The 26,993-nt window shown below is 48.2% G+C and overlaps 1 protein-coding gene across 1 annotated transcript; it reads left to right on the top strand.

The window, feature by feature from the left end:
* The first annotated feature begins 6,192 nt into the window (after nucleotides 1–6,192).
* Nucleotides 6,193–26,709, top strand: Cdhr1 (cadherin related family member 1). Its single transcript, XM_006976738.4, has 17 exons — nucleotides 6,193–6,454; nucleotides 6,974–7,069; nucleotides 7,934–8,079; nucleotides 9,106–9,156; nucleotides 10,383–10,472; nucleotides 12,771–12,857; nucleotides 14,080–14,196; nucleotides 15,267–15,410; nucleotides 15,794–15,872; nucleotides 17,040–17,140; nucleotides 18,790–18,993; nucleotides 19,453–19,605; nucleotides 21,501–21,665; nucleotides 22,371–22,438; nucleotides 23,006–23,234; nucleotides 23,856–24,113; nucleotides 24,606–26,709. Exons 1-17 carry the CDS (start codon nucleotides 6,400–6,402, stop codon nucleotides 25,140–25,142), a joined length of 2,580 nt encoding a protein of 859 aa, XP_006976800.1. The 5' UTR covers nucleotides 6,193–6,399; the 3' UTR covers nucleotides 25,143–26,709.
* Nucleotides 26,710–26,993: the final 284 nt, after the last annotated feature.

Genomic DNA, 26,993 nt, shown 5'->3' with positions numbered 1-26,993 from the left:
CATCGTTGTCTGAGAAAATAATGTGGCCTGAAGTACAGTGTTATGCTAAAAGGAAAGTGTCTGGAAAAACTTGGTGTCTACTCCATCACAGGACAATCCGACCGTAAGAAAGAGACAGTAGTTAGGTGTTTGGGTCCCACACACCAGGACACAGAGCCTAGTCTTGCCCAGGTTTCTCTGTAGGCTTGACAGTTCAATTTTCTGTAAAACAGAAATGACTGGAAGGATCTACTTAGGAGCAAGCAGACAGCGATAGGGTCCCTGCAAAGTACTAAGCTTAGAAAGGCCCAGCAATCCACCCACCCTGGAGCAGTGTTTATCTCCACAGTGAGCAAAGAGCTCAGAGGAGACAGGTGGCTCAGGTCTAAGAGGCTTGTCTCAGTAAAGCTCCCTCTAATCGGATCCTCCCAGCAAGGTGAGAAGCCCCCTTTCCTGTATTACTCCCAGGCCTGAGTGAGAACACCAGGGCCATCAGGTGTGAGGCTGATAGGCAGGACTTCCCTGAGGACAGCATGCCCAGGCAAACCAGAGCTTGTGGCTTGTCAAGGGCCAACGTTCCACCTCCCTTTCATAACTGTTCACTCACTCACTCCTCCGCTTACCATTCCCAGGGAGAACAGTGGTCAGACTTTGCCCTGGGTCCCAAGGTTCAAATAACATGGTCCTCTGACACCTGAGAGGCTGCCATTGCTGCGTAAGCACAAGGTGAAGAGCAGAAGGTGAAGTGTAAGAATAAAGAAAACGGGGGGGGGGGGGGGGGGGCTGGAGAGATGGCTCAGAGGTTAAGAGCACTGGCTGATCTTCTAGAGGCCCTGAGTTCAATTCCCAGCAACCACACGGTGGCTCACAACCATCTATAATGAGATCTGGTGTCCTCTTCTGGCATGCAGGCAGAACACTGTATACATAATAAATAAACCTTTTTTTTAAAGAGTAAATCAAAGAAGATAAGTAGCTGAGGTATGAACTCAATGAGAGTCAGATAGAGTCCCAGCTAGAGAGGGATGTGCTGTGCATGGGAGAGGTGGTCTATGCGCTGTGGCGTATGTACTTCACTATGCATGGTGTTGGTGTGGTATGTAAGTGTAGAGTGTGTATATGGCCCTGTGTGTTTTAGGATGATGTAGAGGTAGGAAGGTTTGAGAACTGGAGCAGAATTCATTAACTAGATAACTGTGTTGTGGGCCAGAAGAGAAGCAGAAAATGAGAAGGACTCAGCATGTCCTTGGATTTGCCTTGAGAACAGGAAGGATAAGAATAGGGTAGAGCAGGAAAAAACGCGGGTAGCAGCAGCTAGAGTGAGCTGAGGTGGCAGAAATACAGAAGGTAGGAACAGGCTTTAGGGCGCCAGTGGTGTGGTTTCATGCTTCCCAACCTTCCTGGGCAGTGGAGGATGTGTCCACAGTCCATTCGTGGTACTTTCAGACCTTGTGAAAGCTCCTTGTGTCTGAAACTCCTACCTCATTGACAATGGGAGGTCTGGTAGCTTCTCTCTCCCATCCTTATATGCCCTCCATTCTCCCTTGAAAAAGGCAAAGAAACACATATATAAGACTTTACACATGTACTTGGGTCTACCAGGAGAAAGAAAGATAAGAGTCCAAGGACAAAGCCTGTGCCATCCTGAAAAGGGCACAAGGAAAGCACACGTGGAAGCCTCAGGATCTCTGAGGGAAGGGGGACAAGTTAGTTAACAATAATAAGTAATAGAGGGACCCAGCTGATCCTTGGAGAAGAGAGCAGCTCTTGGAACAGAGAGTTGTAGGGACTGCAGTATCCCAGCTCAAAGCTACTTCCTGCAAAAGAGTACTATGAAGGTCAGCCTTCTAGAGACACCAGCCCCAGAGGAGCCCAGGTCATAAGGACTTAAAAAGGAACTACAATCTGGCACCTGCTCCTCCCCACCCCAACTCACACCTACCCTATTGGTGAAATTATTAAGGCCACTCCACATAGTTAAAAGGGAGATTTATTTAGTGTTGTAACTTACAAATGAAGGGAAAGGTAGGTTGCAGGGTCTGGGAAAGATGCAGCACAGTCCGGCAGTGCTCTCTGGGGAATTCTGCTCAGTCTACCTCCAGCGTCCAGGGTCCAGGAAACAAGAGAGGGCGGCGCATCTGGATCTCGGGTCTTCAGGGCCCTCTCTTGGCTCTGCCTTGTAGACGTGATAGTTACCGAAGCTTCAATGGGGGTTGGAACTTCCAGACCAAAGCTGAAATGGCTACCCACTACACTACCCCACATATGTCCTTTCCCCAGGGAATAAAAGAAATCTCAAGTCTGGTTTCTAGCTGGAACTTAGCTCACTATCAGGCCTCACCAAGGCCCATCAACCCAGGAGGTGGGTGCTGATCCCCATAGACCAAGCATCTCCTTCTTCTTTCACTGGCTTCCAGCATCAGTACCACAGGCTTTTAAACATTCCCAGCAGTGAAAAGCTTTGTTCACAAAGGGCAGAGAGGGAAATTAATGAATGTAGTTCCTCATGCTTAGGGAGAAAACCCAAGCATATAGAAGTGACTGTAAAATAATAAGACTACAAGTCACATATTAATTGCCTTTTTTAGCTCCTTGAAGAATCTAGGCATGTTTAGAGGATAGAGTAGGGTTATTAGAAGAAGTGTATGATTTCCATGGTAACTAAAGGAGTCCATGGTCCCTGAAGGGGTGGGACACTTGGAGCAGTTGATAGAGCATGAACGTCTGAGACAGATTTGGGGAACAAGCAATGGCTCTGTCACACATACATTTATGCGATATTGGATGAGGTCAGGTGACTTCTCAGATCCTCAATATTTCCATCTGTAAAATACTGTAAATTACCCATCACCTCTCCCAGATTATCTGTGTGTCAATGGTCATCGGGAACATGAGCCTTGATAGCATAGTGAGCACCTGCTGCAGTAGAGGAAGACTGGGAAGCCTGGCCCACTTCCCTTTTGTGTGTTCATGATGGGCATGTATATTTACATTGAGAGATAAGGTCACGTGTAGATGAGGAAATTCACATGCAGATGGTGTGTGTGTGTGTGTGTGTGTGTGTGTGTGTGTGTGTGTGTACACAAAGAGGTCTGCAAATAGAGTAGAACTCATATGATTGTAGATAGCTGTGGTAACATGTTTGAGGGAAAAGGACTGTGGCTTAGCATGCCCTGCTACAACCTGTGGGTTGTGACCCTTTTGGCAAACCTCTGTATCCAAAAACTATTTATATTATGATTCACAACAGTAGCAAAATTACAGTTAGGAAGTAGAATGAAAATAATTTTATGGTTGGGGTGACAACATGAGGAACTGTATTAGAGGGTCCCAGCATCAGGAAGGTTGAGAACCACTGTTCTAGTAGATCAGATGAAGGTAAAGAACTTGTGCTGACATGTTGGAAGAGTGACCTGGAGTGCACACTCATGACAGGCTGGCAGGTGACATTCTAAGTCTTGTTTATCAAGAACTGGGCCAGCGGCTATAAATCCATCAGAGGAAGAGCTATCAGAACCTGAATTAAAGACGACCTAATTTGGAAGGGCATACAAGGAGGATAAAAGCTCATGAGTCACCCTGCAGAGGTGATGGCCATGTGGGGGTCAGGGTAAGTGATGTATGTGAAGCTGCCCAAGGTGACAGAGTAAGAATCAAGCCCTGAATTCCACAGCAGATGATCCCCTCCCCCAAGATGCATCAAACCAAACCCTCCAGGTAGCATCCAGACTTTCTACACTGTAAGGTCAAGATTATGGTACCCACAGAGTCAACAGGAAAAGCTGCTGTTTTCACATGTATTGAGGACAGGGCTACATCTGACCATCTCAGGTAGCCCACTCCCCTGTAAACTGAGATGTTCCTGATTTTAGTATTAAAAGTCTTGCATTCCTGAAAATCCCTAAGTTGTAGGTAAAGTCATGCAGATGAATGGCAGTCCTTCTAGCAGATCTTGTACATTTGTGGATAGGGAAGCCTCTTTAAGGAAAAGAACATTGGGGTATAAGTATGAAATTATAGTTCTGGAAGGACAGGTGAATGATCGAAGGGCCTGAAGTTGAAAGTTTCAGTAGCTTTATGACTGTGTACCTAAAACACAGAGAGTTTCAACTTGAAAGACAGCACAAACCAGATATGACTCCAACCTCAGCCCCTCATTGACTGGGTGAGCCTATGTAGTGGTTTGAATGAAAATGTCCCCTATAGGCTCATAGGGAGTGGCACTATTAGGAGATGTGGCTTTGTTGGACTAGATGTGATCTTGTGTCACTGGGGTTAGGCTTTGAGGTTTCAGAAGCTCAAGCCAGGCCCAGTGTGCTATGGGATGTCTTCCTGTATGGTGTGAATATGTGTGGCTCCCATTAGCTAATAAATAAAGCAGCACTGACCTATGGCAGGGCAGGATGGAGCCAGGCAGGAAAATCCAAGAGAGACAGTGAGAGGAGAAAAGAGAGGAAGGGAAGACGCCGAACTGCAGTCCAAGGAGCAACATGCCACGAAACATCTGGCAATACATAGATAAATAGAAACGGGTTAATTTAAGATGAAAGAGCTAGCTAGCAAGAAGCCTGCCATAGGCCATACAGTTGGTAATTAAGATAAGCCCCTGAATGATTATTTTATAGGCGGCTATGGGACCTTGGGGCAGGGTGGGACCAGAGAGACTTCTGCTATACCAATGTCACTCTTTTCCTGCTGCCTGCCAATCCAGATGTAGAATTCTTGGCTCCTTCTCCAGCACCATGTCTGTCTGCATGCCACCATGCTTCCTGCCATGATGACAATGAATTAAGCCTCTGAACTGTGAGCCAGCCCCAGTTAAATGTTTTTCTTTATACGAGTTGCCATGATCATGGTGTCTCTTCACAGCAACAAAAGCCCTAACTAAGACAGTCTACGTAAGTTTTTTCTTGGCTTTAAAACTTTCCTCTGTAAAGCATGGGCAATCACACCAGAAAGACTGTGCAGGCTAAATGAGAGACATGGTTGAGAGTGTACACACGCGCGAGCGTGCGCACGCACACACACATGTTAGGCAGGCATGTGGCCTATACATCTTCTCTGTCCCTCTCCAGTGCAAGTCCCTTGATTGAATGGACTGACAGCAGAGAAGTCAGAGGCCTGAAGGAGCCTCTTAGGAAGGAGGTGGTAGACAAGATTCAGAGAAAATCAGATCTCAGCACATCAGAAAGACACCTGCTTCAGGAACCCTTACATCTGAGCAAGCTCCAGCAAAGCTATCTTCCACACTCAGTGTGGGACCTGGCTTTGTCCTAGGATTTGGGAAAGCGAAGATTCAGAAGTACCTGTGTAATGTGCTGTGCACATTCTCAGCCAAAGGCCCAGCAGAGTCCATACAAAGGCCTTTTTTTGGTCAGACTTACCCGGAATTTGCCGCACTTCCTAGGTGTCCTGATTCAGCTCCACCCTGCTGCTCTCTGAATCCCTGGTCCTTGCTAAGAGTTGATCACAGAGGCCTGCCCCAAGGGGTATAGGTGCTCTGCTTTCTTGAAGTACCCTGGAAAGGGAGGATGCTGAGAGCTCCATGGAACACACAGAGGGTCTCCTTTGTATCAGGGCACAGCACCCCATGGGCAGCTTTGAAAGCAAAGTGGTTTCAAGTTTTGCCTTACTTCTCACCTCAGCTGATGAATGACCCAACACGGAGAAGGGTACAGGGGACATCTCTGCTCACACTCTAGTGTCAGAGATGGAGGGTCCAAGCCCGGAACGCTCCTGGGCTTTCCTGTTCCTACTCTGTTCCGATAGTATCCTCTCTACTCTTGCTCTTTGGTCTAACTCAAAGCTAAAGGGCCTGTTTGAATTGCCAAGACAATGCCGCTTTTCAACACCCTTTCTTTCCCTCCATGCCGCCCTGGAAGAGGCTGGGCTGTTTTCCTGCTCACTATTTTATGTTCATGAATGCTTTGATTAGAGAGGTCTGACCCCCTGAAAGCCACAAAACAAAGTTAAATAAGGCAGGAAAATTCCTGCGCAGCCGGAGCCCCACCAAACCACGGGAAACCCTGAATTTCTTGTGGCTTGCTCAAGGTAGTCTGGGGCAGGCACACAGTCCCTCTGCAAAGCCCCACCTCTGCACCTGGCGCTCCTGGGTTGCTAGGTCACAGAGGGCGTGGTAGGAGGGAGGCAGTCTTGTCACGCCCTCCCGCCCGCTGCTCTAAGCTGGTCCCGGTAATTGGTCTCATTAGTTGTCTGACCGGAGCCATCCAACGGTGCAGATCCCGGAGCGCTGTCATCCGCTTAGCGCCCTCGCAACACCCGCGCTCCCTCCCTGCCACCGCTGCCGCCGCCGCTGTCACCTGCATCGTCGCCTCTGCTCTCCTCCCGCGCCTAGGGCATGCTCCGAGGTCCAGCACCCGGCCTCGGCAGTGGCCAGGCTCTCGACCAGTCTGCAGAGACATGAGGTGCTGCCCGCGGGCCGCCCTGGTCCTGGGGCTGCTGCGCATTTACCTGGGTGAGTGGCAAGGGCCCGGGAGGATGGGTGTTGGCGCTTCCTAGGGAAACACGGAGACTGAGGCTGCACTATCCAGTTGCAGACTATGGGAAGAGGGCAGCCAGTCTTCCATGCGCGAGGCAGGGCAATGGGACACTCCCTGGGTGCTTCTCCAGAGGCTGAGAGCCAGCATCCCCACAGACTGGGATGTTTTGGCTTCTTCAAACTCGAGCTGGGAGAATAGGGGGCTGATTTGCTGGCTGCCCTGGCAAGGCAGCAAGTGTGACCTTGGGCGGCACACTACCCCTCTTCGAGCTCTTTGATGGGGTGGGATTGTCCTTCACCTTGATTCTAGGTGCCTGAGATAAAAGGTGTCCCTGTAAAGCTTGAACCTAGCCCAAGCATACTGTCACCAGGTACCCCAGGGAGGAACTCCTTGCAGGGAGACAGAACCCCTCTCTCATTAGCTGGGTCCAGACAGGTGATTTTGCTGGTGTGAAGCTCCCTCGAGATGTCTATTTGTCTTCATTCATTTCCTAGCCCAGGCCAACTTTGCCCCTCACTTCTTTGACAATGGAGTGGGCAGCACCAATGGCAACATGGCACTGTTCAGCCTCCCAGAAGACACTCCTGTAGGTAAGAAAGTAGCCTTGGCCGCTGCATCCCCGGTCTCTGAGGGAGTTTTCCCCAGGGGAAACTCATCTCCCCAGAACTCAAGGGCACGACTCGTGACTCCTCGCAGCCTATGGCATGCTCATGTCCCACGGTATGGGCTCCCATGGGTACTCTGTTTGTGCTTTGAATGCCCCAGGGTAATAGCAAGGAAGGAGGTCATTGCTGCTATGGTGCCCTAAACTGGACCCCTCCTAGAGACCAGGATGAAGACCCAAAGATGGGGGTGGGCTGACTCCCTCTGAAGCATAGTTGTGAGGAGCTTGCTGCTTTTTAGGGTGTGACCTTGAGCAAACATATTCACCTCCACAAGCCTACTTTAAAACCACCCAGGAATAACCAAGAGATGTGCAGAGTGGTGGGTAGAAGGAGAGAGGGAAAGTTAACACCCTGTACTTCACCTTGTCAAGGTTTACCTAGCTCCTGGGAAGAGAGCAGAAAAACATAGGTGCTGGAATTCAGAAATCCCCTAAGAGTCAGCCCCTCCTCCAAACAACTATGCTTTACTCCACTTGGCTCCTGATCCCAGGGACCCCTCCAGCTTCCACTTCCCAGAGGGAATTCATTCCAGGCAGAGGGAAAGTCACTACAGTTAGACACCTCCTCCCCAGGCTGTATTACAGATCGCCATCTGTAAAGTGGCTGATAATAACATCTGATAACTTTAGAGAATTAAGATAACATAGGAAGCAGCCAGCAGGGGTGAGGCCTGGTTGGGCTGTCGCCATGGCACTGAGTATTTACAGCGGAGTCTCTAGCTCTGAGCATCCGATATTTTCAGGAAAAGTTGGGTCCCAGGTTCCAGATATTCCCTTTGTCTCCTTCCAGGTTCTCACGTGTACACCCTGAATGGGACTGACCCCGAGGGAGACCCTCTCTCCTACCACATCAGCTTCGAGCCCAGCACTAGGAGTGTCTTTTCTGTTGACCCCAGTTGTGGAAGCATCACCCTGGTGGAAGAGTTGGACAGAGAGGTACAAAGAAGAACAGGAGAAAATTGGGGCTACGGCTTGCTTAGTACTCAGAACCTCTGTGCTGCTCTCTGTGGGAGAGGGGATGAGGGAAGGGGTGATCTCTACACTCCAGCTCTTCCCCTAGACCAGTCACATTAGCAAAGATTTCTTTATCCCCCCAGGGTGAACAGTCGCAATCCTTCAGTGGCGGCTCTCAGCCTTGCTTGTCTTTAAAGCACATTCAACTAACAAGCCAAGCAAAACAAAATCAGTACTTGGGAGTTTCTGAAAGAGCCCCACCTCAGAGTAGGTTTTTAAGCCTGACCTTGGAGGAGCCCCACACACCACAGGGACTTCCACAGGCGAGGCTAGAGAGGGACTGAGAGAGTGCATCTGAGTTTGGGACACCCTGGTTCTGGGTACTTCTGAACCGTGGAATGATAGAGCGTACATACATAATTCAGCCTTGGCCCTGGGGCTACAGCTATTTCTGGTTCCACAGCAAAACCCACTAACCACAGGTGAGTGGAGGGGACAGGAGGGGGGTTGGGGGGACGACTGCACTCAGCACAGTGGTGAGGGTTTTGAAGTGGAGGCAGACTGCTGCCAGCACACTGCCCTGCATACCTATGAATCTGGTGACCTCCTCAAATCTTAGGAAACACTTGGGACACCATGAACATGGACCATTGCCAAACCCTGGACTTTAGAGAGGTGCAGACAAATAAGGGAGGGGAGGGGAAAAGAGAAGTGAGGAAAACTCCTCTCTTGGGTATACCAGAGTCGCCCCCTCCCCCTTCTCCAGCAGGGCAACATCTGTTGGGGACACAAGGAGCCCTCTGGATCTATGAGAACTCTGGACACACATAGCCCTCCCAAATAAGGTCTCAAGCCTGGCGGGAGGGAGCTTCACAGGCCTTGCACACTATCACAGTCTTGTTCGGCTCCTGGGCTCCTTAAAACAGCCTTCTCTGATGGGGCTACAGCTTAACATAGCCTCCAGTCTAAGCTGCTCCCAGCTTCTCGCTCAATCTCTTTGCTTCACAGAAGGAAGATGAGATCGAAGCCATCATTAGCATTTCCGATGGCCTGAACCTGGTAAGTCAGCCTTTATCATCTATGCCTGAACGGGGCATGGTTCCTCTTCCAGCTGTGGCACTCCCTGAATGAAACAAGCCAGGGACCGTGCAGGCCTGCCCAAAGTGCCCACATCTAAGGGGCACAGTCATGCCATAGGTGAAGGAAGAAAAGGGATAAGCGGAGAGCAAGGCTTCGCTTCACATGGGTCTCACCTACACCACGCATCTTCTCAAACCTGTCTACTCATTGCCCATCTGCCAGCTTCTGCTTCTGGCTCTTGGCCCGGGGGTGCCAGGTGTTCTCCCTCACTTCTCCACACCCACAGCCACTACTTTCTGCCTGTCACTTCGGTGCTGACATGATTACAACAGGCCCCAGGGGCTCCCTGACCACCCAATATGCATTCAGAGGGCTGTCAAGGCTTTCACTGTGAGACATAGAATTGGCCGCTCTCCAGTTGTGAAAGCACTGACAGCTGGCCCTCCCCTCCCTCAGGATGAAATCCAAGTTGCCCTGCAAGGCCTCCTTGTCAGGTACCATCTGTCTCTCCTAACTCTTCTCCCCATCCATCCTGCCAACCATTCAGACAGACTCTCTGTCTGTGCTCTGAATTTTTTTTGTGTCCATCTCCTCTTGGCTTTGCACATTGACCCCAGCTTCCCAGTTCATTTCTGCCTCTTCCCTCTGACAAACTTGCACAGGGTTGATACCTCTGGTCCCAGAGGCTCCCAGGTGTCCACCACCACAATTCAGGATACTTGCAGGACCTCTGGCGGAAGCATTCAGCATGAAAGACACATTGGTAGAGGTCATGGGGAAAGACTTTCTCAAGTGTTTCTATTTAGAGCATTACTCTATGGACTTGTATATTACATCGCCATTCTAATGGTAACTCTATGTGCTGATTTCTCCCAATGTCTAAGCCACTGTGGTCCCTGAAAATGTCCCATCAAATGTCCCTCTGTCTCTAGAGTGAAACGAAGTGCTTGTCATCAAAGGGTTGCTGAGCAATATTTGTTGCATGAATAAACAAAAGCAGGATGGAAAGGAGGAGAGAGAGGGGGAGAGAGAGGGAGAGGGAGAGGGAGAGAGAGAGGGAGAGAGAGAGAGAGAGAGAGAGAGAGAGAGAGAGAGAGAGAGAGAGAGAGAGAGAATAGTAGAAAACATCTTTTTAATAGTAAGCCATCTTTTTAACCTCCCAAGAAGGTCTTCCTGCTCCGACTCCTGACTCTTCTACTCCTCAGGTGGCAGAGAAAGTCGTGATACTGGTGACAGATGCCAATGATGAGGCGCCCAGGTTCATCCAGGAGCCTTACATTGTCCTGGTTCCAGAGGTGAGTGAGGGGCCCCATGCAGGGACAAAGCTCCCATTTGGGTCCCGGCCTGATCCCAAGGCTGCCCTATGACTTGTGCAGAGGACCAGAGCCCTGGGTATAGTACAGCTATCTGTTACTCACTGCACCCGCTTGCTATTTTCACCATAACTGTAAATGCCTGCTTATTGTAGAAATGTTAAATGCATTTTTAAGTCATTTTCACTCTCCTACTTTGAGATCTCACTAAATTTTGTTATATTTCCTTTTAATATTCTTATGTGTGGTTATAGGGTTTTTATTCTTTTTGTTTGATAATTGTGATTCTTAAAATATGCTCTCTATATCTTGTTTCTTCATTTCATTACAATGTAAGAATTGTGTTATTTTGTTCCTTCATTGTCAAGCTTAGGCAATTAGCATCATTTTGATAGCTTCTATCAAGTGAACAGCCATCATACAATGATGGAACCCAAGAATCCCTTATATTTGGATATTTAGCCTTTAAATTTCTACTGTCACAGAAAACATCAACCTTTAAGCACAGCTTTTTTTTAAATTAATTAATTTATTTATTATGAATACAGAAGAAGGTGCCAGATATCATTACAGATGGTTGTGAGCCACCATGTGGGTGCTGGGAATTGAACTCAGGACCTCTGGAAGAGCAGTCGGTGCTCTTAACCTCTGAGCCATCTCTCCAGCCCCAAGCACAGCTTTTAATATATTCACTTATTTATTGTATGTGTATGTGACTGTGTGTGTACCACGTGCACACACAGGCCAGAAGAGGGGGTCAAGTCCCCTGAAACTGGGGCTACAGATGGTTGTGAGCTGCCATGTGGGTGTTGGAAACCAAACAACAAAGGTTCTAAACCACTGAGCTATTTTTCCAGCCCCACACAGACATGTTTTCCCCCTTTAATTTTCTTTTTGTTGTTGTTCTTTTTTTTTTTCTTTTCTTCAAGACAGGGATTCTCTGTGCAGCCCTGGCTGTCCTGGAACTCGATCTGTAGACCAGGTTGGTCTCGAATGCAGAGATCTGCCTCTGCCTCTCGAGTGCTGAGATTCAAGGAGTACATCACCACCGCTGGGTTTCCACTTTTAATTTTGATTGTTTTTGAGCTAAATGTGGTGACATACATCTGTAGTCTTATTACTCGGGAGGCAGGAATGTCACCAAAACCAAATGGTTCTGGTTTTGTTTTTGAGACAGCTTCACTATGTAGAAAGCATGGCTTTGAATTCTGCTCTTCCTATCTCCACCTGAGATCGTTAGTGTCCAGGCTGGGGGTACAGTTCCATGGAAGAAAATTTGCTAGTAATGCTTGGAGCCCTTAATTTTCCCCCTATAAAAAGAATCCATAAGATTGAATGAAAAAAAAATGAAGTTACTGTACTGATTTGCTCACATGAATTTTTTATTACTTGTTTTTATGAGCATAAGTATTTTCCCTGAATGCATATCTGTGCACCGCATGTGTGCAGTGCCTGAAGAGACCAGAGTTACAGATGGTTGTGATCTGCCACGTGGGTGTGGAGAACTGAACCCGGGTCCTCTGAAAGAGCAGTCGTCACTCATTTCTTACCTTACCAAAGTACTTTACTAAAAGGTCGCTTTGTTTGTCCTCTGCTCTATGATGCAAGAGAGCAACTGTCTCCATCCTAATGTTTGCTAAGGGGCCACTCGGAGAGTTTAGTGGGTAAAGGTATTTGTCAACAAGCTTGACTATCTGAGTTTGATCCCCGAGACCCACAAGGTGGAAGGAGAGAATCTGACCCGCATACAAGAGGCTGTGTGAGTGTGCGTGTGTGCGCACGCGCGCGCGCACACACACACACACACACACACACACACATACACACACACACACACACACACACACACACACACCCCTCAAAAAACAGGTCTTCTACATTAGTGGTGAAAGATACTCCATTCTTGCTGTAAACTGTTCTCTGGTGGTCCTGAAAATGCCCATGTTTATGGGCTGTGTCATTGTTTGTAAATTACATATTTAAATCCTTTAGCTCTTAGTTTTTGCTAAGTCTAGTTTTAGGCCTAGTTTGTGCCTCTCACTCTCCCCTTTAGGACAGCCTCTCTCTTCTTGCCCTCCCCCTTTCCCTCCCTTTTCCTTGTATCCACTCCCTCAGCTCCCGTCTGTCATCTGTCGCTGTCCCTCTCCATTCTTGTTGCTGAGTGCTTTGTCACCACTGTTCAGTCACCCTGCCGATCCCTCTGTTCCATGGCCCCCATGCCTCTGCCTCCTGCATCGTCTTGTCATTGACACTGACCCTTCTCTGTCTGTGACCCCTCAGAACACACCTGCTGGGAGCAGTATCTTTAAGGTCCATGCGGAGGACAAGGACACAGGCTCTGGAGGGAGTGTCACCTACTTCCTACAGGTAAGATAGGACACACAGATGCAACCAGGGCCTTGAGATGGAGAGGACACCTGGATGTTCTCCATTTCCATCACCAGCTAGCATGTCCCCCATGCCTGCCAGTGTCTCTGTTCTCAAGGGTACCCCACAGGGATGAAGACCAGAAGGAGAGAGGAGACTTTGCCCCCAGTAGCCCATCTTGGCTTCCTCTGAGTTGGCCTAGACCCCCCCCCCTCTCTTTAGGATTATTAGACCCTTGGCTCTCTACTTCCCCGACCCTTTCCCCTAAAGAAGTTCTGGACAAGTAGCACCCTCGCAGGATGCAAGAAATCCATTTAGGACTCAAATGGTCATTAGGAAAAAGAAGAGAAGAGACTATGCCAAATAAGAGAGCCGGGGTGCCCCAGCCCCCTCTTTCATCCCTCTATGCTGTGCTGGCAAAGATGAGGGCCTTCTCCCCTGAACCGCTGCCTTCTCCTGCTCTCCCAGGAGCCGCTGTCCACCCTCGAATGGCAATGGCTGCTGATTTTTGCAGCACATCCTATTCTTTCCATATTTGCTCACCTGCCCTCAGATTCTCAAGGCAATACAGCCTTGTGGCTAACACTACAAGTTCTAGAGAAATCCTCTGAACTCATAAGAACTAGAGAAGAACCCTTCCCCCTCAAACACACACTGACCACTCATGTTCCTTCAACACGTTCCTTAACTCTTCTGCTGGGAGTGAGAAGCATTGCTTATTCAACCAGCATGAGGCTTAAATGTGTAAAGCTTCGATTGCAGTATCTGGAGTCTATTTCCCGACCTTCCCCAACTGGAAGAGCCCCTGAGCACCTTAGCAGAGGCAAGTGCTTTTACAGCGTGTTCCTGGTCACCCACCATCTCCTGTCAGACTTATTTTTACCTGGTCTGGTTTGAAGGTCCACAGATCTCTCTCTTTCACTACTACACTTAAGCCCCAGCTTCAAACCAAATCAGAACACTGAATGTTTCTTCCTGCTACATGTTAGCAGGCTTTGCTGAGAGGGAGAGAGCTGGTTTCCCCTGAAGATGTAGAAAGTTGAGCAAAACTATTGTTGATGGAAAATCCTGAGTTTAGACAGGCAGGACACTTGAACTTGGAATCTATGCCTGGGAGCCAGGGTTTCTGGGATAAAGGTCAATGACTCCTTCAGTGGGCAGTGTGAGAACTCCTGCCATGGCCTGGTTGCTCCTTGAGTTCAGCTGCTCCCCAATTTTACAGAACCTACACTCCTCCAAGTTCACCATGGACCGCCACAGTGGTGTGCTGCGTCTCCAGACTGGAGCCACACTGGACTATGAGAAGTCGAGGGCTCATTTCATCACTGTGGTCGCCAAGGTAACAAAGGAAGATCTAGGGGGAGCATCCAGTGGTAATTTCATCCTTTGCTAGGTTGGAGCACAGTGAGGTTCTATGAAGGAGCGGGTATTTTCAACAGCAAGAAACACAATGTGGGCAAGGCGGGGGCCAGGAGGCAGCTGCTTGGAATCTCTCCTGCCTGAACACATTTTCCAGGAAGGCTGGTGTCTCTAGGCTAGAGGGGCCACATTTCCTTTTAGGGATGTCCTATGACTCTCTAGAAACTTAAGCTAGGTGCCTTCATAGGGGAGGGAGCCATGACACAGATCTGTGTGCCTCTCACAATCTCCAGAGCCTCTCTCTATGCAGCCAGAGTGGCTCATGCTCCTCTTCCTTGCCATGTGATCAGCTGTCCTCTCTGAACTCGGTTTCCCCAAGTGCCCACTTCTGAAGCCTAATGAAGTTCCTCACTTCAGTTTGGGAAGCACATAGTTGGAAGTTGGGAATGAGCAGGCCCTCAGCCAAGCCTCTTGCCCCAGGGAGAAGGAAAACCCAGCCGTCCCATTAGACTTACTGGATTCTTTGGTAGGAAGCCCCCTTTAGATCACAGCTTGGCTGTAGGCCACCCTCCTGCAGCCTGTACCAGGAGGCTGGGTACCACTCCACCTGCTGGCTGCTCACTTCCCTTACTCTTAAACAGAGGGGTCCCAAGTCACATTCCTGGGACTCCATGGTTGCCATCATAGACTGGACATATGGAAGGTTCTTAGGAGCTGCTTGAGGCTTGGTTTCCAGCTAGGAATAGGAATTTCAGTCTGATTCTTCCTCCCCGGCACTAATCACACATAGAGAATGTACCCGGAGGGTTAATCCTGTGTCCAAAGAAACCAGTCAGACACCTAACACAACGCCCCCACGGGGTCATTTCTTTGGCATGCCCAACACCACTGAGAAAGGAGAATGGACTCCAGAGACCCAAGAACAAATAGACACTAGAAGGAGCCAACTGGCTTCACAGCCAGGAGGTGGCAGGGGTATGTTAAAGTAGAGCCTGTCACCTAGAGGCCAGCTTGTCTTCACCTTCCTTCTCTGGCCTAATTCCTTCCCAGGATGGTGGAGGCAGGCTTCGAGGGGCTGATGTGGTGTTCTCAGCCACCACCACGGTCACTGTCAATGTGGAAGATGTTCAGGATACGGCCCCTATGTTTGTGGGTACACCTTATTATGGTTATGTATACGAGGACACCCTTCCGGTGAGTGGCTGCATCACCTACCCAGCGTTCCTTGTGTGACTCCCTGGGACTACCCTGAGGGTGGCTGGATTCACTGCACACTAGCCAGTCTCCCTTCTGGGAAGCTGTCTAGGAGTCAATCAGAGGCCAAAAGTTTCTGGAGACTAATGCTTTGATTCTGGGGCCAGGGAGTGGCAAAGTTCATTCAGGTGGTTCCTTCAGCCTTGGGAGACCAGGTGTGCAGAGCCCTAAGCAAGTCACAGCAGGGTCACCTTCTGGAGCCCCCCAAAGCCTAGCTTTTTTCCTGGGTGCGATGATGCCTCCTGTCCATGACGGGGCAGTGTTGGGTTAGGGGAGACACCCCTATCACCATCAGCCTCAGACAGTGGCTCCTGTTCTCCAAGGGCTCGGAGGTGCTGACGGTGGTTGCCATAGACGGAGACCGAGGCAAACCCAACCACATCCTCTACAGACTCTTGAACGGTAAGTGAGGTTAACCCTCTGCCACATCTCTGCTTCTGTGCACCTGGATTTTGGTTTCCTCACCTATGGGACCAGGATGACAAGAAGCTGGGGGTAGGGCATGGGGGCTGGTCTCCTCAGATGACACTTTGCTCTGTGCTTGTCATTACATCCAGTGAGAGGGAACACCACAGGGTCCCAAGAGAAAACGTACACTCTTTTTGCCCCAGACATAGCTGCCAATGGCGTGAGTAGCAACATGTCTCTCTCCCACATTCAGCATTTCTGTATTTTGTTCTTTTTCTTTTCTGTTTGACTGGGGCAGATGACTGAATGACTTAGATACAATGATGTTGTGGCATTTCCGTAATACTAGGCCTGTATGTAGAAAACAGGTCCAGAAGGCCGATAGGTATTGACTACTTCTTGATTTTAATCTAAGTCAGATGACTCTAGAATGTTCTACTACTACAGCTGGACAGCAGTCAAGCAGGCCACAGTGTCCCTGGGGCGGGCTCCATGGCCTCAGGAGACCAGGCCAGCACACCTGAAGCCTGATCCCAGATGAACTTACATCTGTAATGCACTACCCTTCCCCTAAGACATGCTGGCACACAGTCACCTTCCAGGAGTTCAAATAAAAACATGCTCATGGCCACCAAGAAATCACCATGTAGGGCTACTTTTCCAGGTGTCTTCCCTGCCCACCACCTCTGAAACTGCCCTCCAGTTACAGTACGCTCATCCCACATCCCTCCTCTCCTCTCCTTTATACCCTCCATCTCCTGCACCTTCTCCAAGCTCCTCTCTGTCCTTCTCTTCCCTCCTTCCATTCCCCTCTCTCCATCTTTCTTTCTTATCTCTTATCTCTCTCTTCTTAAATCTTCTTGTTCCTTTTTTACACACACACACACACACACAAACACACACACACACACACACACACTTTTATGTATAAGAAAAGGCACATGGGATGGATCCTGAGAACTGTACAAAAGTTCAAGTTCAGATCTGTACTGGCTGAGGGACGTTAGACAAGTTACTTGGCCCCTCTGGGCAAGACACAGATGGCTAACAGGGTTCCTTCTATGAGGAGCTCTCTGTGAGATGCCAGAGGACTGTGTGGCATGACTCCCATGCTACCTCCTATGACCTCGTGCTAAACTGCGAGACATTTTTCTGTGACAGAGAGTGATGGAGTCTTCGAAATTAATGAGACATCTGGAGCCATCTCCGTCCTTCAGAGCCCTGCCCAGCTCCGGAGAGAGGTGTATGAGCTTCACGTGCAGGTGACACCCCATTTGCTTGGCTTATCCCCCACCCCCTACTCTTCAGTTTTGGAGAGCAACAAAAACTGATGAGACCCAAGGGCTCAGTCTGGGGAGGGATTGAAATGTTACTCCAAGGAGCACCTACACCAGGCTGTAGCAAACACGTGCAAAGAGAAACATAAGATCACAAGCAGGGTTACTGAAAATGCAGAGGGTGCATCCCTCCGTGGGCTTGAGCCTGGACTCCATACATAGAGAGAGCTAGATGTGTTGTAAGCAGCAGGGAGCTAGCAACACGAACACATACATTCCTTTTGCTCTGGACTGTGAATGCTGTCTGACCAGATGCCTCAAGCACCTACTTCTGTAACTTCCCAGCAGTGATTAACTGTATCTGGAACAGTAAGGAGGAGTAAACCCCTTTCTCTCCCAAGATGCTTTGAGTCAGGGACAGCCACTGAAAGAAAACTAGGACAGGCATGGAGGGAATGAGACAGTCCCCTGAGAGGATAGTTGTTCCAGGAGAGGAGCTGCTGGCAACATCCGCAACTACAGAGCCTCAGAGGCTAAGGGTGAGGAGGATGTGGGGAGCAGGTGGAAGAAACAGCAGGGACTGGAGAAGTCTATGAGAATGTGCCAAGAACTGACTCACATAACCAAGGGAGCTGAGCCCTCTGACGCTAGGATGGTAGCGCCAGATGTTGTGTGGAAGTCTGTGTGAAGAACCTAAATGGGGATGGGTGAGAATTGAGTGGGATAGGAAAGAGAGACAGCATGCAGGGGCTTCTGAAAAGGAGTAGGTCTACAGATAGGTGTGGATTGGGGTCTGGGAGGGTCATTTTAGAGCAGTGGTTCTCAACCTATGGGTCATGACTCCGAAGACCATTGGAAAACACAGATATTTACTTTATGATTCATAACAGCAGCAAAATTACAGTTATGAAATAGCAATGAAACTAATTTTATGGTTGGGGATCACTACAACATGAGGAACTGTAATAAAGGGTTGTAGCATTAGGAAGGTTGAGAACCACTGCTCTAGAACATCTTTTTAGAAGTATAGAAGTAAACATCCTCATCCAGCACAGAAAGGAGCTCCTGGAAAAGGGATATTTGTCACAAGTTTCATGGGAATGTCTATGATCACCCAGTCTTGGCTTTACAGCCTGTATTAGTTAGCTAATGCTTCATGAGAAATCACCCCAAGCTTAGTGGCCTAAAACAATATACAGGGGTAGGGAATCCAGGTTCAGCTTGACTGGATCTTGGATTCCAAGGTCATTCACATAGCTGCAATCAGAGACAGTCAGGGCTGGGATCTCACTGGAGGCTTGGCTGGGGAAGGACTGGCTTTATGGCTCACTTGGTTTTTGGTATGACTCAGTTGTTCACTGGCTGTTGCCTATGGGTGACCATTAGCTCCTTATCCCATAACCTCTCTAGCATAGCTGCCTGCTTTGCGAAAGCCTTGGGAAAGGGAAACTCTGCTAGCCAAAAGGAATTATAATCTCTAGTAATCTAACCACACTGCCAGTCAAAAGCAAGCTTTCAGGTCAGGCCATGCTTAAAGAGAGGAATTACAAGGGTATGCACACCAAGAGGAAAAATTACTAGGCCCAGTAACAGTCTGCGTGCCACACAGCCATAGCCATCTGTTCCCATCCTAGGTGACAGAGGTCAACTCTCCAGGAAGCCCAGGTGCTCAGGCCATGGTCCCAGTCACCATCAGGATTGTGGACCTCAACAACCATCCTCCAACATTCTATGGAGAGAGTGGACCCCAGAACAAGTTTGAACTATCTATGTATGAGCACCCACCCCAGGGGGAGATCCTTCGTGGACTCAAGATCACTGTCAATGACTCTGACCAGGTATGTGGCCATGCCCTTGACATTGACTGGGTCTATGTCAGCGCTCAGTATCAGTGAGAGGGTCCAGGCAAGTCACAAATGAATGAAAGAAGATGGTGCAGCTAAGACGTAGTGGGCGAAGGTAGTCAATCCCATACTATTTGCTTAGACTTAATAATTAGTTGCAAAGTAAAAGGCAGTCAAAGCATGGGTCTTCTGCATTTGACCTTCTGACTGCACATATGTAAATGTCTTTGCCTCCTCCAATGCTCAGCACAGAGTCAGGCTGTATTTATCTTTTACCTTGCTTAATTGTCATGCCCTGCTAAATCTGATTCTTAATCAATTCACCTTTATAGAGAAAGACTACTCACTGCTTAGGGTTAAAGGCATGTAAGGCCTCCTCAGCTAGCACAAATATATAATGCATTTCTATTCTTATTTATCTTCTTTTTTCTCTCTTCAAACTCCATTGCCTAGGGAGCCAATGCCAAATTCAACTTACGGCTGGTGGGACCTGGAGGCATCTTTCGAGTTGTGCCACAAACGGTCCTGAATGAAGCCCAAGTCACCATCATAGTAGAGAACTCAGCTGCCATTGACTTTGAAAAATCTAAGTTGTTAACCTTCAAGGTAGGTGAGGCATTGCACTGCCCTGAGTGGGAAGGTAGGGCTGGGAGTAGGCTATCTCACATCACTGTCTGTATTCAGTGTGTGTGGGACCATTGTCATTCCCAGACCTGAGTGGTTCGACTCCTTTTTCCCAGAGTCTCTGCCCATCCTGTGGGCATGTGGACAATAGGAAGTAGGGTGGGGCTGGGGTGGGGACATTACCCTGCATCCCATCCTCCCCCCTCCCCCAACACACACAGCTTCTGCAAAGTGCTCACAGCCTCATTCTTACTGAGGTGCCAGCTTCTAAACCACCACTGGCTGAGGAATTTGAGAGCTGGGGAGTCGAGGGCATACCAATATACTCTCTATTAACTACCAATATAGTTTGCTGTGTCAATAGAGGGAGAGAGAAACTGTGTGGTTATCAAAATAGAGGTTTCTCAGGTGCCTTTGACATTTATCATCTGTTCCAGTAACAGCCTTTACAGAAGTGGGGAAATATATTTTTGATGTCATTTATAATTATTTAAAACTATGAATATGTATAAATTATTTCTGTCATATATTAACATGCGAGTAATATATTAATTAAGAGGGAAAATAAGTACTTCAATAATATTATTTAGCTCGTCATTATTTATAATTGTATACACACACAGAGTGTGAAGCCAGCGTCATGATAAAAAGTGAAATACTAAAAGGCTTTGTCTGAAGTTGGGAGTAAAAAGTAAAACACAAATGTCACCAAGATGATTTAGCTCAACGTTTGGAATGATGCCATTCCAGACAAAGAGGAAATAAGAGCCAAAAATTTTCGGAAGGAGGAGCTAAAAAGTATTATTGTTTTCTCAGAAAAGAAAATCTAAGAAAAATGATTGAAAGACTATCATAAGTAAAGCAAAGTCACAGCACAAAGTCAACACTCTACAGCAACAGCTTTCTTAGGAAGTGAGAGGAGGGGGAAGAGAATGTGAATACAGTGGAATAAGAGACACTTTTGCAAAAGTACTTAATGCAACTTTATTAGGAATTACCCTAATGAGAAACATGTGACACTTAAGTGAAAAATGCAAGTTTTCCCAGTGTTACCTAAGGAAGGCAAAGCTAGGAAGGTATTCCTGCCTTCAAAAATGCAAACCTCCCTAAGTTGGTTTTTGTTTTTGTCTTTTTGTTTTTGGGTTTTTTTTTTTGTGTTGTTGTTGTTGTTGTTGTTGTTGTTTTTAAGACAGAGCCTTGCCATGTAGCTCAGGCCAACATGGATTTCACTGTGTAGCTCAAACTCACAGTCCTCCTGCCTCTGCCTCCTGAGTACTGGGATAATAGGCAGGTAAAGCTATGGCTACTCAAGCCAAATTACCTTTGACCTAGAATTTCCTTTGGTGAGAAAACTTGATAGGATTATACTGGTTTGTATCTGGAGAAATCAACTCATAAGAACAGCTGGAAACTTGGATTAGAAAGGAATATGTAGATCCATAGAACAAGACAACCACAATAGCGATCCCAGGCCTGGGTACATTGGGAGTGACAAGAACACTAGGATGACAGACTCACAGGGAGGGATGAGGAGGGACTGTGAAGAAGGTAGCAGGGATGGCCCACCTGGAGCCAGAGTAAGCACCGGATGCAGGCTGGGAGTGGTGGTACATGGCCGTAATCTTAGTGCTCAGGAGGCTGAGGAAGAAAGCTGGTCAGTTAAAGCTGGAGTTTGTAGTAAGACCCTGACACCAATAAATAAATAGATAGATAAATAAATAAACAAACAAATAAATAAAAATGCAACTCCACAGCAACAAAAGACAGAGAGAAGAGCACACAGTTGCAAGACCAGTTCTCTCGGAGGGATGGGTGGTAGTGGGCTTTTAGTGGGTAGCTGCCCTCCCAGTCAACTGTGTTTCTCCATCTTCCTCCAGCTCCTGGCTATTGAAGTGAACACCCCGGAGAAGTTCAGTTCCACAGCAGACATTGTGATCCAGCTTCTGGACACCAATGATAATGTCCCCAAGTTCACCTCTCACTACTACATTGCCAGGATCCCAGAGAATGCTCCAGGGGGCTCCAACGTGGTGGCTGTCACAGTAGGTTGAGGACTGGCTCACAAAGCCTACAGTCATGAGCTGTGATCTTTTTGTTTGTTTGTTTGTTTTGTTTTTCAAGACAGGGTTTCTTTGTATAGCCTTGACTGTCCTGGTACTAGGTCTATAGAGCAGACTGGCCTCAAACTCAGAGAGATCCATCTGCCTCTGCCTCCTGAGTGTTGGGATTAAACGTGTGTGCCACCACTGCCCAGCTGTTAGCCGTGACCTTGAATAAGCTCCTTGCCCTCTCTAACTCTCTGATTCTTCACCTAATGATAGTCCGTCTTCCCTCACTGTTATGTAGCTGGGGCCATATGAGGAAAGTGTCCCGTATCATGGCAGAGGGCACAGTCTCTTATAATTTGCTCATAAAGGATTACCTCCTTCCCTTTGCCATGTGTTGTAGAAGCAAGTGGTGGGGCCAGGTCCTGCTGGTGATAATGGAGATATGTGCGAACGCCAAGCACAGGGCCTAAGGTCCACTCCCTCTCCTCCTCGGTTATGAAAGAAGAACAGTTGTCTTCCAGACATAAAGCTTTTTGGTTTGCTCACATTTACCACCTCCTTGAAGAAAAGCAGGGCACAGAGCGACCCCCAGGCTACTTCCTCCCCAGCGGGACACACTCCAGGCTAGGCCAGCTTTCCATTGACTACCACCTGCCTCACCACAGTGCGGGTCCCATTAGAGGCTTTCTTTTTTTCCAGGCTGTGGATCCAGATACAGGACCATGGGGCAAAGTCCAGTACTCCATCTATGGGACCGGGTCAGACCTGTAAGTAGATCCAGAACACCAGACAAAGCCGTCTACAAGGCTCTGGGTGAAGGGAGCCTCTGCTTAAGCGGGGTGGGGGGGACCAGTAAAAGGATAAGAGCCAGCTTAGGGAGGTGAGCATCCCAGGGTAAAGGCTAGAGAGGGACAAGGAATGGAAGGAAGCCGTGGAGAGCCTGAGGTAGAGATAAGGGACACGCTAGTGAGGTGACTGGGAAAGAAGAAGGTCTGGGGTGTGGGTGTTGACCTCAGAAGGCAGGTAAGCCAGGATAGGATGGGGTGTGGATGGGGTGACAGGCCAGGGATAAGGAAAACAGACTGCAGTTTGCATTGTTGAGCTCCATAGTCAACGGCTGGATCTGCCTCCTAGAGTCAGATGGTAAGGATGGGGCAGGAGCAGGTGGGATGCTTGCAGAAGCTGCCTGATGTCTCACTGAAGACTTTTGGATGCATCTTATTACTGCAGGTGTGTGTGTGTGTGTGTGTGTAGGTGTAGGTGTAGGTGTAGGTGTAGGCATGAGCATGCATGTACAAGTGTGCATGAGCAACTGTGCTTTCTGTGTTTGGTAGATTCTTGATTCACCCATCAACTGGGCTTATCTACACTCAGCCCTGGGCCAGCCTAGATGCTGAGGGCACTTCAAGGTACAACTTTTATGTGAAGGCAGAAGACATGGATGGGAGGTACAGCCTGGCTGAGGTGTTTGTCACTCTGTTGGATGTCAATGACCATTACCCTCAGTTTGTACAGAGCATCCAGGAGAAGACAATGGTGCTGGGAACCCCAGTGAAAATTGAGGTGGGTTTCAGAGACAGCTGAGCACTCCTGACTGAGCCACAAGAATTTAACTTAAAATAAATGTATCCTGATAAGGGCACTAGGCTACATGGCACTATACATAGCTTCTTTTTCACCCCAACTAGAAAACTTCCCTAGGAAAGAACACATCATCAATGAAACACCTGAGGCTCAGGGGGTACGAGTCCTGTTCTTGCCTGAATTCATGTAACTGACCTGCCTGCCTACAAAGCATGCTTTTCCCACTGTACACTATCTTCTCAATGCAGAAAAGTCATACATTCTGAATCCCAACAGACATGCTTTGAATACCAGATATCCCCCTTCCACCTCATCTTGGACCCATCACTTGGCATCCAAACGTTCATCTTTGCGTGTATAGTAAGGAGTCACCAACACCCACTTCACAGACTTCTGAGGACGGAGCCACATAACACCTGCTAGGGCCTAACATAGACCATGGCTCAGAGTAGCACACACATTCAACTCTATCTACTCCAAATAGGATCGGAATCCTTTCCCATCAACCCAGAAAGCCTCACTTTATATACTGACTTAGCCACTATTCAAAGACATCTTCCCCAAGTGATCCTCTATCCCCCACCCCCCTGCCCTGCCCAGGCTACGGACCAGGATGCAGAGGAGCCGAACAACTTGGTAGACTACTCCATCACCCATGCAGAGCCAGCCAATGTGTTTGACATTGATGCACACACGGGAGAGATCTGGCTCAAGAATTCCATCCGCTCCTTGGAGGCCCTCCACAACATCACACCCAGTGGAGATTACTCATGGTCCCTACAGGTACAGGCCAAGGACCGAGGCTCCCCATCTTTCAGCACCACAGCCTTACTCAAGATTGACATCACAGACACAGAGGTGAGTACAATGCTGTGGTCAGGAAAAGGGGGCAGAGAGCAACTTGTGCCAAAGGATACTGAGTCCTGTCAAGGACTTTCTGTGAAATCAAACCCATAGGCTTGGGAATCAAGTTGAAATTCTACCTTCAATATTAGTAGTGTGACTCTAGGCTATCTAAGCCTCCATTACCGTTCCTGTGTTAGAAGGTAGAAGTGAAAGCATTATATGTAGTTCTCAGCTCAGTGTCTGGCAGGAATTCATCATTTTGGTTTATGGCCCTCCCTGTAACCAAAGACAAGCAATATTCTGTTATTTCAAGGAAAGACTCCAGGAGTTTGAAATCTGCAGGAGACTATTGTGGTCTGTCTCAGTTTATTTTGCCTGAAGTTCTTAAAGGGACGCCTTGGCACAGGATGTTTAAGCCTGTCAGGCTTAGGGAAGCTCACTCTATCACTGTCCTCCAGGGAAGAGGAGGAAGCAGTTGACACAGGGTGTGGCTTTTTCTTCCAGACGATGTCCCGAGGCTCCATGGCTGCCTTCCTGATACAGACCAAGGACAATCCCATGAAGGCTGTGGGTGTGTTGGCTGGAGTCATGGCCATTGTTGTGGCCATAACTGTCCTCATCTCCACCGCCACCTTCTGGCGTAACAAGAAGTCCAACAAGGTCCTGCCTGTGAGGCGTGTGCTCCGAAGACGGCCCAGCCCTGCACCCCACACGGTTCGAACAGAGTGGCTCAAATTCAGGAGGGCCAAGGCTGCTACCAAGTTCATACTCAAAGAGGATCCCCCCAATGAGAACTGCAATAACAGTAGAGCAGGAATCACAGTGCCCCCCAGAGCTCCAGCTCTCCCGCCACCCCCTAAAATGTCATCCAGTACAGTGGCCCAACAGACAGTGCCTACTGTATCTGGATCCCTCACCCCACAGCCACCCCAACAATTACCCAAGCCCAAGCCCTCAGGAGGCCCCATTCAGTCCTCTCTGGTCTCTGAGCTCAAGCAAAAGTTTGAGAAGAAGAGTTTGGACAACAAGGCTTACTTCTAGAGTGTGTCCCATGATGCATCTCTTCCCTTCCCCCAGTACTGACCCTCAGGGTCACCTCTATTTTGTACAATGTTGTAACCCTATATACAGGGCTCTGCAAAGGGCTTTGGGCTGGAGAGTCCTCAGATGGGGTGCAGCTGGCAACCACAGGCCCACTACCCAAATCCTTGGCACAGCTACAAGGCTTTCTATTCTTCAGAGACTGGAAGCCCACAGGGAGTCAAGTCTGTGTGTTTCTACTCACCAATCCTAGACCCCATAGGCATTCGAATCCTACTGGGACCTTGTCATCCTTAGTTGAGAAGTAGGGCCCAGACCACGGGTGACAAGACTGGCAAGAATCTAGATCCTGAAGCTTCAGCTAACATCAGGTTCATGGAGGTTTGTCCTCAGCTAAAGCTGAAAGTCAGTGAGCTTTGTGAGCTATAGAAAAGGGCAAAAATGCTCTAAAAACTCATGCTAACTGTTTAACTAGATGCAATAGAACTGGCATCGAGAAAAGACTGTGCTACAGACCTGTAGGTGTAAGGTGAGCTTTTCTAAGAGTGAGAGCACATGTCTCCAGGCTGGCTTGAAGAGAGAGGGCAAAGCAGTAGGTGGATATCAGGCCTGAGCTCAAGCAAGACTTGTGTGTTGATCCAGCTCTTCTCAAATCACATGACCTTAGAGATACTGTTTAAACTCTAATCGTCTTCTTCCTTGTCTGTAAAATGAAGCAAACAGTGACTCTGAAGGCTTTCACCAAGTGCAGAACAGCATGATTACAAAGTATTTGTCCTAAGCCAGTTCTCTGGCTACACTTCATCCAGAAAGTATTAGCACCTTCAGCAACTCCAAGTGTCCTCAGGAGGGACTATTCTGAGATTGGGGACAACCATCATTCTAGACAGCCACAGTCTGATCATGGCTTTTCCTGGACTCACACAACTTTCCCTCCATTCACTCCTCACCCCATGTCACTCTCAAAGAAGCTAAGTCAGGCAGTAACATCCAGTCCAAGTCTATTTTGCTGACACAAAGAAATGAGTCTCCCAGAGTGCTTTGCTCCATGAACACAGTGGATCAGTAGTAGGCATCTAGTCTGAGAGCTCCTGGTCCACACTATTTTTCTCTAGTTGGGACACAGCTTGTTAGCGTATGATAATCTTACAGGAGAGAAACCCTGCAAGCTGCCATGGTTAATACATAAAGGTTCTGTTGGCCTTTGAGAAAGCACTTTAAGGAAATTTAGATATGTACACTCGGCAAAGCCCTCTAGAATTTTGTGGTTTCTAATGTGAACAGATTGTATGAATATATGGTTTTCTTGATGCCCTAGTCTGTGTTCTGAAGTGTTACACAGATGTGCTAGTATGCAGAGTCCTCACCTGGAGATCTGCTGTTGCTGGCCTACGCAGTATTAAGGTATGGACACTAAAAGTCCAGCCTGGAAGGCACTATCTAGCCCACGTTTCAGGAAAGTGCTGGGCTGGATCATGTTTGCCAACCCAGGGAGTTCAACATCCTATAATACGCATGCAGTCAAACTCTTTTGTAAGTGGTAAATAAAATCCATTATTCAAAGGATAAACTGACCTCCTGGCACTCTTTTATTTATGTTTACTGATTTGTGGAGACCAATATCACTGACCCCATAGCTCATTCAGTGGGAGATACTATTCATTACCTCCATTCTGACACTGAGGGAGATTGCAACATTTTGTCTAAATTGTCTGCCTACATCTTAATTTCAACACCTTTGCAGACCTTGTCTTGTCCTGGATTTAAATTCTATTTTTCCTAATCCATAAGGATCCAATCAGAATTGCTTGGAGGAAGAAATAGGTGTGAAGCATGGGCTAATGACCCCTA

This window comes from Peromyscus maniculatus, chromosome 9 (genome assembly GCF_049852395.1).
Source record: "Peromyscus maniculatus bairdii isolate BWxNUB_F1_BW_parent chromosome 9, HU_Pman_BW_mat_3.1, whole genome shotgun sequence".
NCBI classification, from domain to species: Eukaryota; Metazoa; Chordata; class Mammalia; order Rodentia; family Cricetidae; genus Peromyscus; species Peromyscus maniculatus.
This window is presented reverse-complemented; position numbering and strand designations above follow the sequence as displayed.